The sequence below is a fragment of the Rhea americana genome, unplaced genomic scaffold (assembly GCF_003343005.1).
Source record: "Rhea americana isolate MKP2758 unplaced genomic scaffold, rheAme1 scaffold_53, whole genome shotgun sequence".
Lineage (NCBI taxonomy): Eukaryota > Metazoa > Chordata > Aves > Rheiformes > Rheidae > Rhea > Rhea americana.
In genome coordinates, this window is record NW_028186679.1 from 3,757,820 (window position 1) to 3,772,059 (window position 14,240).

Consider the following 14,240-nt stretch of genomic DNA (forward strand, 5'->3'; position numbering starts at 1 on the left):
TTCCTACTACATTTATATACACCAAATCTTAATCAGAGTTTTGAGTCAAATAGCTTAGATTCACTTGTCTTATTCTGTTACTAGACAATATACAGGTATTTCAAAGGAGAAAAAAAATCCACGTATCAACCTGAGAAAAATACATGCTTATATGCTTCTGATATACTGATATGCCTTGCCTCATTGTAACATTCAAGTGCCCAAAATAGAAAACTGACTGTTATACCCAAAACATGCTTATGATAAAGTGAGGAAAGAAGTTCTAACACACCATAACAAWGAGGGATAGATAGGTCTAGAAGTACATTAAAACGAAATACCCAGACTTCGAAACAGAAGTTTGTGAATAAATTTAGAGAGCTGACGTTGTAGGGTGAATACTGCAATAAAGGTAATAAAAAAGGCCACCCCCTAAAAAAAAAAACACAAAAAAAAACTTACATGGTGTTTCCATCTATGTACTTTAAAGCTTTTTACAAAGATGATCAACATAATCACCAGTATTTCATAGATGTAAAAGCAAGATCTAATAAAGAGGACAAAGGAAGCAGGGGTGGAACTGGCTAGGAAGTGGTCTGGACTAAGTGTGGACAAGATCAGAATGTTTGAAAACAAACATAAAGCGGGAATCACGGGTCATTTACTTCAAACAAAGATCTTGTATTTTCATCTGTTATTTCAACTATGACAAAACATAAATTATCTCAAAGGAATCACATTGGGATGAGAAAGTTTATATTGAAAGATTCAGAATACTAATCTAAAGCTGTTGGATGGTATCTCATTATAAAAAATACAAGATAATATGTTTTTAAAATAGGAGGTTTTAACTGACATAAAAAGTCCTAGTTCCCTGTCCATCTTCTGATAGCATTTCTGCCTAATAATTCAATGGAGGAGAAATCTATTGAATGCAGCTTCCACTGCTTCTACTATTATTTCCTTTTTATAAAACCAGAGATTTAACCATATTCTGTTAAACAACAAGCTTCTGAGATCAGGTACAGTTTTGAAGTACACGCCTTGTTTTGAAAGAAATACAGAGTTTGTTTTTTTGAAGTATGCATTATTTCCTAAAGTTGATATTGCTAAACATCCATAAACACCCATAAACACCCATAAACACCCATAGTGCAAATATGTAATACAAGAGCATAAAATCCTGCTCACAATCAAAATTCAAGTTCCATTTCTCCTTCTCTCTCTCTCAAAAAAAATCCACTAGAACAGTAAAAAATGACAATAAACTAGACAATAGAAATAAAAACCCACCAAATATATGTAAAACAGCTAACAAATAGTTTGCATATTATTTTATAACCAAACACAAAAAGGCCGTGAAGGAAACTTTGTAAGTGTAAAAGACCTCAATAGCATTCTGCACGACCATTCTGCAGACAGGTTTGCCAAAAACAGAAAGCCTCTCTCAGCCCAAATTTCATACACACTTAGAACAGAGGAAGAACAAATGAGCCAATTCCAATTGCTAAAAAGCACATAAGAATATGAAATCATCACCCAGGTACATAGGGGACCAGATTCAAATTATCCTATAACATGTTTAGATTGATAACTTCTCTGGATCAATTTTTAATTAAACGAGGTATAGAAAAAATAATTGAGGGACATATTCAGTAACTTCAGCAGCTGACATGCTTGAGTACTGATTTTGTTCTCTGTATGTAACAGAGCATATAGACTCTACAGCCTGTATAAACTACTACTTGTTTTAGCCAAACCATTTCCAAAGAACACTGTTTTCACACAAGGTATCTTTTTCCCTCCAGCCTCAAAAGCTGCATTTACCTTGAACACAGACTCATCAATCTACTACAGCCACTTACACACCAGTTGTACCTATATATGGAATCGAACTTATTTTTACAATAGTCTTATTATATAGAATAAAACTTATTCTTGTAACAGTCATATTCTGCTTTTGACTTTTCTCTCATTGAACTTTCAAGATACTTAAAATGATATTCTGTTCCTGAACTCAAAGCTGAGGCTAAAATAACAAAGACATCTTTTGAGATAAGAAAACAAATCAAATAAATGCCTACCTGAACCCACTGGAGATGAGCCAACACTAAGACTCTGTAAACTTCCATTCCTGAGCAAAGTTGGAGATTTCTGAAGACCAGAGCTTGTCACACTTCCTGCAGCAGATGCCACAGATGAAGTTGGGGAAGCAGAAGAAACTGAGAGATGGGAAATACTTTCTTGACTTTTATTTCCTTTGGGTCTACCAGGCCCATGTTTATTTTGTTTATTTCCTTTCCGTTTTTTCTCTGTAACAGTTTCTTCTTCCATTCCAGAAGTTTGAGCTCGTTTGTACGCTGTAGAAGTAAGGCTTGAATTACCTAAGTCTCCAGGTGAGTTGTCGAAGTTTTTAGATTGGGAAACAGCTGAAGGGAGACCAATTAAGGAACTGAAACAATTGACACCCCCTTCTTGACTTCCAGTCTCTCCTTTATGTACATCTTTGGTTGATGAAGCCTGCTGAGAATGAGTGTAACTGTCACTTCGTAGATCTGTTTCCGTAAAACTCAAAAAATCCTGGGGAGACTGAGCTGAACTTCCAGAAGATGACTTTATGCTCCCAGGAGTGCCCAAAAAGCTACCTAAAGGAAAGGAAAAAGAAAAGAGAAGTACAAAAGGATTGATGAAGATGATGAGTATCTTAGAAAACAAAACTGAAGTATGGGCTTTATGAAATTGTTATCAAGAGGTTAGAAGTAATTTTAAAAAGGATCTCATTGTTTTTGTTATGTTAGTTTGCTGATCTTCCCTCTGCCAGATCCGATTCTCAGATTCACCATGTTTGGGGCACAAAATAAAAACATGCAGAAAGGAGATTASTAACTCTGCCTTTTAGACACCTTTGATATCCCTCACTTCTGAAGCTGTAACAAACACTTTGTGCAAGCTAGAGCAGTTTCTTTAACATACACAGTTTTATTTGAAAGGAATAAAACTGCAATGAATGTGCTACAACTGCATTTTACAGTATGTCTGCAATCTTCCTTGACATTCTACCTAAGCCAGGGGTCAGGGGAAGAGCAATTGCACTTAATTTACCCTGGCTGAAGAGGTGCTCCAAACAGGAGGAATTTCTCAAAAGGACAGGAGAGGAAGTGGGTAAAATGTATAAAAATGGCACTTAAATACTTCTTTACACTGTCAGAGAACCATAAAGTTCTTTTATGTAATAGAATTACATTGCTTCTGTAATATTTGGAATGTGGTCATTTCAACACCGTGTTAGCACATGTGAGACTGAGGCAAGCTTAGGAAGTACAAACACCAACACTTTCACTGAAATTTAGTAATTTTCTATGGGAGCGGAGGGGTGGCAGCAGCAGCTTAGTAAAGCCTGGGTAAACTACTGGCAACCACAATCCCATTAGGAAAATAACCCTAAATATGACATTATTTATAATTAGTTAGGATCTAAAAATAAGTTTTCTAAACCAGTTAAAAAAAGTCCTTTAAGAAAATTAATATCTTATCATTAGTACTCCATTAACCATTATTAATAATCTCATTAAAATATATATATTTTACATTAAGACAGTAATTTACAAACTGTAAAACACTGTTATTTTGTGTTTTAAATTAGCTACATTAATTTAAATTGGTGCAGCTTTAAAAGAAACTAATAGACATAATAAAGATCTATATTGTCATCTGCATTAGGCAAGATTCTTCTTTAAATGTAGGAATCTAGAAGAAAATTTTCAAATTGAAAATTGAAACATTTTATGATTTGAAATATATTATCTGAAAATATAAACAAATTAATATCATTTTAGTATTTCAAATTAAAAAAATCTAGACAAGTTTAAAGGTCCACAATGCATAATGCTAAAGCATTTAGAACTTGAAGAAAAAACATCACCACAAAACAGAAAGGACAGCCAACTATTATGCTTTACTTGCCACAGTGAAAACTATTAAATAACATATTTCTTTTTATAAAGTCTGATCTGTTGGTTTGTATTTCAAAATTAAATGTTTTAGTAGTTATTTTTACTATTAAAAATTAGACCTTTTCATTTTTATCTTTCTTAACCCTGATAAAGAATTCTCAACAGAATTTGCTTTTCATAAAGTGCCAGCAGTGGATTTGGTGGTTTTCAGTATGTTCAAAACTTCAAATTTCTCTATCTGATACGGTAAATAAAGTGTATGTACTTATCATGTAACCATCTTTTACTTACTTAGTATTTCAGTGACAAAAAATGAAAAATAGAGAATATTCAAGAACACAGTATACTTTTTGCATCTTTAAAAATTCTTTAGGGGTGTTTTGATACATGTTAAAATTTGAGTAGTCACTAATCCAATTTTATTCTAATATATCATAATTTTAAACCATTACTATTAGACTTTTCAAGAGCTGAGAAAGCTCCCTGGACTCAAATTTGWTGAATTTTTACCCCAGAACCAATTTTTCATAAAAGGAACTTTTTTCAGCAGTTTAAAAAGAACACCCTAAATAAAATGATCAGTTTTGCCTTTTGAAGATACATAGCTCTTTTCCGTATTATGATGACAAATAAACTTTTCTTCCCCAAAGTAAAAAGAATATTTTCTCTCTAAAGTAAAACAATTTCTCATTATCGAAGATAAAGGCTGAAATACAATTTAAAACTTTCCAAGTTTTAAATATATAAGGTTTCTGCCTAATTCACATCAAAGCAGTTGGCAGTATTACTGCATAATAACTAATACCTTGCTGGAAAGGACTAGTTGCAGACACAGTTGTTCCCGGATTCCTTCCGGCACCAGGCTTTCTTCCCCTCTGACCTGAGCTGTGACCTGCAGATTTCTTCCCTTTGCTCTCTGACCCTCTGGCCTCTGAAGAATCTTTTCCACTTGAAACGTGTGTAGAAACTTCCTGGAAATTTGCATTTGTAAATCGAGCTGTGGTATCTTCCAATCGCTTCAAGGAGCCTGACATGGAGTTGTTGCTAGTGCTTGTGTATGTCTAGCGTTGCAGTAAGAGAAAGAAAATTAAATAAACTGGTCACATACAAAAACTGTAATAACCAATATACATGGTTAGAACGATACAGGTATTCAAGTTTCCATTTTAAGAGAACTAAAATAGTTCATTTCAACAAGTTTATTTTAATCTATACAAAGAATAAAAAGTTAGTTAATATTACTTTTTAGCTCACTGACAGTACCACCAGAACACTTAATATGAAATTACAACAATCAGTGCTAGCCTACATGATGACATATCCACGACAGCTAATATGAAATAAATGAAGCTAATAGGTCTGCAAAGCAAGAACAGCAGTAATTCCTACTGAAATTTTAGCAAATCTGCAACTCTACAAAATAATGCAGCCCGTTGTACGAACTTGCAAGGTATGATCAATTTTACTTATTTTGTAATCCAACTTAAATCAGCAGAACTACTCACAGAGCACAAAATTCAGTACATGCATGTAAGTCTTTCTGTACCAGGAACTGMAAAGAATTACCTAATATCAAAGATAYCTTTACTATTTGAAGAACAGAATCCTTGAATTATAACTGTCACAATTTCAATCAGGTACGTATTCATTTTAGTAAATATACATCACTGTATATTAACATTTCATTGTACACTTTTCCCCATTTATGCCTGCAAAAGGTGTGAATACTTTGGAAAATATGCTGTATGAATTTAAATACATTCTCATATACTTTAAGGTTTAAAAGAACTCAAATGTAGAAGTGTTCAAACATTAAGGTAACTGGCAATAGTAGAAGTTACAAAAATGAACTGTTAAACTGTCAACATGCATGATTAAAGCGCACAAAATTTGATTTTGTGGAAGAGAATGCATAAAAATAGTATCAGCTTTGGCAGAAATCTTACATTTGCCGGTCACATGCTGCTTACATTTGCGGTTCCCACTGGCACACCAGGCTTCCCTGTCACCGCCACTGCCCATTTCAACTCACCACAACCCAGTTCCTTGAGCATCAGCTGCAGAGGAGCAGCCTGAGTGCCGGCCAGCCGCGGGCGGCAGAGTGCCCGGCTCCTCCGGCTCCCCCAAGGCAGCCGCCCAGGCCCCTGGAGCCGGCTCCCGCGCTTGCCGCCCAGCCCCACTCTCCCGAGGGCTCCAGGGAACTTTAGGGCTTACTCTTCCAGCAAGTTGTGTCAAAATGGTCCATAGTAGGTGAATAGTCAAAATAGGGTCACAAAAATCATTAGGTGGAAAGGCAGATTGCACGCACCACATTTACTTAGGAAACGAGGCCAAGAAATATAATTGTTTTCTAATTTTCATCATGAAAAATAGAGTTGTCATACAGGGATTTTAAATATCAGAAGAAAGAAAATGAAAGGAAAACTAGGAAAAAGGAAATACTGTTTTTTACTGTTGTATTTTTCYCAAAACAGCTAGTAAAATAGCCGTTTGATTGTAAAAAAACTTCTTGGACAAAAGAATACTGATTAAACCTGTAAGATATGCATCTGTTCAAACAAGCTTAACTGTTTTCTGATTCTTTACAGTAAAACATTTAAAATAGTATCTAAATTTATCTCTGTTAAGGACCACACAAGCACATGCCTCCTTAAGTCAAGGATACACACAAGTTTTCTCTTCCTTGACTAGGAAACTTGCTGAAGTTAGGCCTACAGCAGACTATTTCCTCACCTTTACATGGCACTTTGTATACCTGGTATAAAAGTTACCCATGTTTTTAACTAAAACAGCCAAGACACTTACATAGAAAATTTTGTTTGCCAGTTGCAAGTGCTCACAGACAACTCAATATGGAAGCTTTCAGGAAGATGAAAATTTCAAGCTATTTGTTCATTGCACTGTATGAGCTTTTGGGGGAAGAGTTTATTTATTCGGGGAGGGGGGAATCAATTTGGCTAATACCTTCTTTAAAAACACCATTTCCATGCAAATTTTTCTACTGTACTGTCTGGGGATGTTTTTGTTCTGTTTGGTTTTGGGTTGTTTTTAGTGTTATCCTCCACTGGTTTCTGTCTCCTTTATTGTTCCATGCAAACACTGTAAACAAAAATAAGGAGGACACCACAACCCATGGACACACACAAATTACTCCAAAGAGAGCAAAGTAATAAATGACACTCAAGATTCAAGTTGGATAGAGTTTATACTTTGTTTTAGAAGAGCCAATGCCTCCATGCAGAATAGGTCCATTTACAAAACACCCAAGCAAAGGTGCTCTTCACGCACTTTCTGATTAGCTTCGGCTATTCCGCATCCCTCCAACCCACTCACAAGAAACCTATCTGACCTAGTGCAGTTAAAAGCCTTGTAAAGACAATGCTTCTAAACTCTTTATGAGTTAAAAGGAAGAAGTATGGAAAGTGCACTGGCATGCTTTACATGGAAATACAATGTTTAAAGCTAATTTGATTCTATGGCGGGTTTTGTCAGTGCCTCAGTTGCGCTTTATGGAAATGATTCTAGTTACCCTTAAGTTCAAAGCTGAAACTTCATTATGCAATTTTGGGCACCACTATGTCTTTAAGGTCCACAAGCAACAATGGCTCCACATTAGCATTAAATTAAGAAATAACAAATACATTTCACATTTCCACACTGTTCTATTACTGCTACTCTTTTCTTCCTCAGGCACGCAAGCCAAGCCATAACACCCAGTCAAAATCAACCTCTCAATACAACAGTGTAAGAAGAAAAAGATATATATAATTATGAACATGTACCAAAGTATCTGTAAAGTATCCACCTAAAAAAAGCAGGCAAAACATAGCCCTTCAAAACTGAAAGTATAGCCCCATTGAAAACCGCAAGAGAAACTTAACATGGATTATTCTGAATAATAGTGAAGGAAGGAAATTAGCCTAAGTCTGTTAAAGTACCAAGTTAAAAATAATATGCCTCAATTATCACACTGGTAACAGTTTCTAATGAATATGCAGCCAATTCTAAGTTAACAGTTAACATTTTAAATTGTTGGAAAGTCCACAAGCACGCTCAATTTTCAGATGAAACTAATGTGTCACTTCACCTGAGTTAAGAAGCAGTGATTCAAATTTGGGTCATCTGAACAAAGGGTTTCCAGACATGCAGTAATCTGAAACAAAGCCAGCTTCTTCCAGGATCTGCAAGTTCTTCTCTCATCCAACAMCTGCCTTTCCTAATCCTGAACTCCTACTCATTCTCCTGAATATCCATTGCAAGGGTAGTTCTATATAGGCAGCAACAATCTTAGTTTGATGTTATCTAATCTCTCTTACTCATTACTGCAGGAAAAATAGTTTTTAGAAAATCATTAAGAGTTTAACTTAGTTCTGTGTATTAGGTCAGGGCTAAGCGATGACAAATAGACCTTAATTTGCACACACTGTGCAGAGATTTGGTTTGAAATGAGGATATGAGGTTACCCTTACAGTTATGAAAGAAATCAGGAAATACGATTAGCTATTATTACCAAAGAAACATTCAAAGACTGCAAGCCTGAATTCTGCTCTCAACAGAATTTAAAGAACAGCCATGCACATCGCAGCTCTGGTTTTGAAAGTCTGCTCTGACAGATATTTCTGCCTCACAAGGTGCTGTAAAATGTGCTGAAATCTACAGGCTTACTCTGAATGTCTTGCATATTATGACACAAGGGGCACTAAGCAAAGTAAATTTGGTATCATTTAGTCAGAATTCTTTTTTCCAGATACATTTCTCACTTCAAGGAGTTCTTTACAATGAAATGCCCTAAAACAGAGCATTAGAAAATATACACAGTGTACAACAGGACCTGAGACAAATGTGCAGCACAAGTTTTAGATTATTAAGCTAATGAGTTCATAAAATAACTCACTCACTCCTAAATAAATTGCTTTTCTAGCATGCTATGTTCTAAACATAAAGACTTGATATCAATGTTTAAAAAACTAACGTATCATGGCAAAGTTAATTTGGTCTGGCTCTTTGAAGTTATGAAAGTAAGAGTGGTAAGGAGTAAGAATTTGAGGATGGAAGCAGAACATCTAGTTATTTAAAGAATGGCTTCAGACTTTGCAGTCCCCTCAAGCTTACACCCCAAACATGCTTTTTGAATATATTTAGTTTGAGGCTCCTCTCTTCACTTCTGTTCATATTGCAGTCATTTTCCTTCATTTCAGTACAAATAGCCCCACAGAAAGGAGCTCTCCCTGATGCTATTCCCCATCTCCATCCCTTAATTTAGCTAGGAGGACTTTACTAGCCAGCTCATAAATGTTAATCCTGTTCTCAAAGTTGGTCAATATTTGCTACTGCAATTATCACACTAACTCTATGTATTACATCAGAGTTCCTTTATGCTTCCCCGTAACTCTTGTCAGAACAATTAATTCAACTTTTTTTTTCCCTAAAGCTCATTTCCTCATTGCAATAAGAGCTACCTACATCCCCACTATCATTTTTATGCCCTGCATAAATCACTGGAATAGAAGAGCTATACTACCAATGTGCAGCAAGTCTTACGACTTCTGAAAAAGCAACAGACTCACTGTAAATGCATAATAATCGTTCTTAATATGCATAGTTATCCCAAAGCTTAAGCAGCCTTTAGCCCCAATACATACGTATACCACGTTAGTCTTGCACACAGAAGGAAAGGACTACAGCACATTATCATCCACGAAAGTGCCAGAAGTCTTGAAAATGACTGGAATATTTTATTTAGCTTTTATACAAACATACTGCCAAGGCATTTATCTGTAATACTACTAAAATGATTAGATGGTCAAAATAAAATGGTAAAATAAAAATAGATTAAAAAATACGTATATGAAAAAGGTAAATAAAAAGGTATCTATTCAAGAAAGAAAAGATCATGTGTAGCACAAAATCTAACAAAAATTGTACAGTGACATACATCATGTTTCTGACACAAATTATATATATGGCACAGCTCATCCAAAAAAAAAAAAAAAAAAACAATGCAAGAAACAGGAAAAGTTATCAGAAGCATTAGCCATAAATAATAGGAAGATGAATAGGTAGGTACATATCCTTAAGTTCTACACTTCTACTACTGAGAAAAAAACGTACTGAAAATACTTTGTGTCTTGATGATGATTCCTAAGGTTGATACCATTAGTTCAAATAATACTTAGAGGCACTAGAAAGCTGACGCTTCAACCTTTTTATCCTGTCTTGACTAGGCCTTGGTGTACTATATGCAAGAAGACATTTGACCACTGTAAAGTGTCTCATCAACCAAATTACATACGCATTTAATTAGTTGTTAGTATCTACTAAAAAAAAAAAAAAAAGTGCAGCAGACACCAACAGCTAATTAAATAGAACCATGATTCTCCAAGTCAGATGTCAAACATTCCCAACTGATTGGGACAAATGTTTACAAACTCCAATGTCAGAAACCAGACTTCTCATTACCATTGTCCATTCTGTAACAGCATCATTTGAGTGACATTTTGGGAGGAATAGCAAAGGCAATTCTTGAAGAGTATTCTCTCAGGAGTCTTTATTACCTAGCCTTCAACATTGTCCTTTGAGTCAGATATTAGTACAGTAAGAGGAAGGGGAAGATACAGCACATTGGTATAAAGGCAATTTGATATTAAAGGATATTTGATATTAAAAATTTGATATTAATAAAATATTAAGCATAAGCCACAATTTGAGTATTATCAGCTTGAATACTTACTGATTCAGTGATAGTTCAGCACATGCAAGTGAATTTCAAAGGAAAGATTTTTTTAAAAAAATCAACAGTTAAACATARGTCAAAGAAGTAAAACTTACTGAATTATTAGTTGCACCTGATCTGTGGCTAACTAACCAGTTACAAAAATCTCATGCTTTCTTCATTCTATAACCTTAAAGTATTTTTGAATTTTGCATGTTAGGAAAATATACTAAATATACTTCATAGATTATGAAGTCCATTACATTTTTAAAGCTCCTGCATATACACTGTAATAATTACATTATGGAATTTCAACATTAAGTAAATAAAGCAGAAGATGAGGAAAAAAGAAATACATAAACTTACTTTTTCTGTGGTTACAGTAAGAGATGGAACCAGGGATGGTGAGGACTCCGACTGCTTCTTATATTTTTGCTTGTGTTTATCTTTCTCTTTATATTTCTAGAAGTTACAAAAGAGAATACAATTCAAGCTCAGATTCTTCTTTAACATAACTCAATTTAAGTAACATGTCATTTGTTATCAAAATTTAGAACAGCTTATAAAAATGTTTCAAAATATTAACAAGATTTCCATTAAAATAGCACTAGACATTAACATAACAGTAAATCAAGTATTTACATTTGCTTTAAAAATTCTTCAATTATAATTGGGATCTGTGAATCCATTATTGTTTATGTCCTCTGTCTTGCCAATAATCAATCAATGCAAGAAACTGGATTAAGAATAAAGACATGACTTCTGTTTCAGAGGTCTTCTTGCACTTGCACACCAAATCTACTGCACAGTATTTTGTTTGGATATTACTGTAAGTTAATGTAAGGAAAATTATTAACCATTCAGAAATTCAGATTTGGTTCCAAATTAGATTTGGCATCTCCAAGCATAAAAATGTAGAATATGATTTAGACTTCATTCCCAGAAAGGTGTACACAATTTATGTACGAAATAAGGTAATCTATTTTCCAGGTTAAACTGAAAAAATACCAAAGTTGGGAAAAAACAAAAAGTCTCCTTTCCACAGAGGTCGAGAAAAAAAAAGTTTCCATTTTTTCCCAAGCATGAAGCACTGGCAGAGGGATTAAAATTGTGCAAGTAGAAAGAAAAATCACTTCTTAATCCAGAACCTTTGAAATATAATAGAAGCTTTCCATACTGGTAGAATTCAATTCTTATGGGATTACAAAACAAGACTCAAAGTGTATTTGTTCAAATAAGTCAGTAAACAAATATAAAAAAAAAACTGAGCCTGCCATAAAATTAAAAATACAACAGGTGCTCAATAGTTTCACCAACTTAATCAACAGTAATTCTAGAGGAACAGTTTTTCCTTAAGATTATGCTTTATTTATACAGTCCACATGAGAAGACAGAGAGATTACAGGTATGATGGAAGGTTACTTGTAGGAAATTTGCACTGAAGTAGCTTACTTCTTTAACTACTCATATTTGTGGATTTTTGTGTATTCATACAAAATCCAATAGAACAGTAAAATCTTACAGATGTTTGTTCAGAAAGCTACCAAAAAAGCATACATATGCATTTAACATACAACTAGTTTCTCAAAAGTCCCTACAAGTCAATAAAATACTTGAGTAGGCTGAAAAGATGAAGACACTTAGAACGTATAGGTTTGAATAGCTGTAGTAAACTCAGCAGCTGTTCCTAGCTTTGAAAAGGATCCATGCTGATCTTCCCATAAACAGAAGATTTCCCCAGAAAAAAACGTAATTTGTTCAACAGTGACGGCACCACCACTCTTAATAAGTACTAGAACAAGATGTCATATTTGCATACACAATTCATTTATTACCAAGCATCAGTTTTCTGTTTAGTCACAATAGAAAGAATATGAGAAATGTGTTTCATGGAAGTGGTCTGAGACAAGAGGTTCTCAAATCCGCTCGCAGAGTAGAATTAACTACTTGATAATCAATATGTCAAGCTGAAAATAAAACAATTTTTCCCCATCTTTATAAGCCATAAATACCACCCTACTGACTTAAAAACCTCCTTGTTTCTAACTGACTCCAAACCCATTTAACTGAACTTAAACCTAATTAGTCAAGAAGGAAATAGAGTTTAGTCAAGAAAATAAAGTACCAAAGCTATCTTCACCAAAATATCATGCAAAAACATACTTCCTAGAATACAATATAGAAAGTCCTTTTGATTTAACTTGAAAAAAACTTGAAGGATGGTCCAAGAGAGAAATCTTCAAAAGGCTCATGAAATTTTGTGGTTTCTTTTTTCATATGCAGAAGTGAAGGGTTTTTTCCAGTGTGCTGCTTAGGTGGCATTTGCCTTTTTGTAAGAAAACATGCATGTCTCATAATGAGATTTCACAGGGCAGGATTCTGACTGTTTAAAATCTAAAAAGGCTGGGTAGGATGGGGTATCTATGTCCTTTTCCCTTGGTCTGCAAACGTACTGCACAGTCTTTCAGATAATTTCTTAAATGCAACAGTCTCAAAAGTGCTACCCCATGCTGTCAGAAAACAACTGGTATCAGGAGAAAACAGAAGTATCTACACCGAGACTCCTGTGTTACCCACCAAATCTGTTGCAAGCACATATAGAGACACTTGATTCAAAAGCCTTTAAGTAGTAGGTATTCAGCTTACTAAACTGTCAGTGTTAATGTTTAAAGAAACTTGAGTAATGATTTCATTGAACCTCAAATATCTTTCTTGAAGCCTCAAGAAAAAAGTTATGAAACTGAAACCAAGCTACTATCTTAGTTTCCATAACTTTCTTTATTACACAAATTCAAATCACCCTAAAGAATGTTTTTACTTACAGTTTTGGAATGAATGAAGAGGCAATGATTTTAGCATGCCCTAAGGTAAAACTTTACAGTAACAGTAGTAAACAGTAGGAAACATTTAAATGATCTTTTATGGAACTTTTTTATATATATATAATTTCTGCTGTGTGTTTTCTAGTGTTCTGTTATCTCTAACGTTTTTGTCTGAAAGGCAAAGAAATGAAGAATTCTGATCAAAGGAACAGTCAGGAGGACTTCAAATTATATTCTGTAATGTACTGAAATCACTTTTGATATTAGTTTCAACATAAAAAGATGTGCCATCTTTTGAGAAAATGGAAACGAAGGGAAATACAAGGGGCTGAGGGAAAAGCAAGAGGGAGAGCATGAACTACCCTGGAAGGACATGCTTCCAGTCCTACAAAGTGAAGCATCAGCAACCACAACGAATTCCTCTCCTAGATGGAAAAAGGAAAAAGAAAGGAAAAAAAGGAAGGAAAACAGAAACAGGAAGTGGAAACAGGAAAGACATACATCCAAATTTGCTAGAATAGTTTCTCAGGGTGCTCACAGATGGCACTGTCAGATGTTACTCAAGGGCACTGGAGGGATATCCCATCCAGAGGCCTTTACATAGGAAGATCTCATCCACAGGAAATCTGCTGTCCTTAATTCTATATTTCTTCCTCGTTTTAAGTTCCACTTCCTCTGAAAAATAACCTCTTCTTCCTCCCACTTTTCTTCTTTTCTTTTAAAGTAAATTTGAGAAGATACACGTCTCAATGTGAATTAACTCCAGATGCAAAA

General features: G+C 34.6%; 1 protein-coding gene across 5 annotated transcripts in view; it reads right to left on the bottom strand.

Moving 5' to 3' along the window:
- MLLT10 (MLLT10 histone lysine methyltransferase DOT1L cofactor) overlaps window positions 1-14,240 on the bottom strand; it is a 138,740-nt gene that overhangs the window by 55,190 nt on the left and 69,310 nt on the right. For all 5 annotated transcript variants that reach the window (XM_085318345.1, XM_085318349.1, XM_085318347.1 and 2 more), the window contains 3 exons: window positions 11,011-11,106; window positions 4,738-4,993; window positions 2,064-2,624 (listed from right to left, as the gene is read on the bottom strand). In XM_085318345.1, the coding sequence (XP_085174471.1) occupies window positions 2,064-2,624; window positions 4,738-4,993; window positions 11,011-11,106 (913 nt within the window). The remainder of the gene's footprint in view (window positions 1-2,063; window positions 2,625-4,737; window positions 4,994-11,010; window positions 11,107-14,240) is intronic.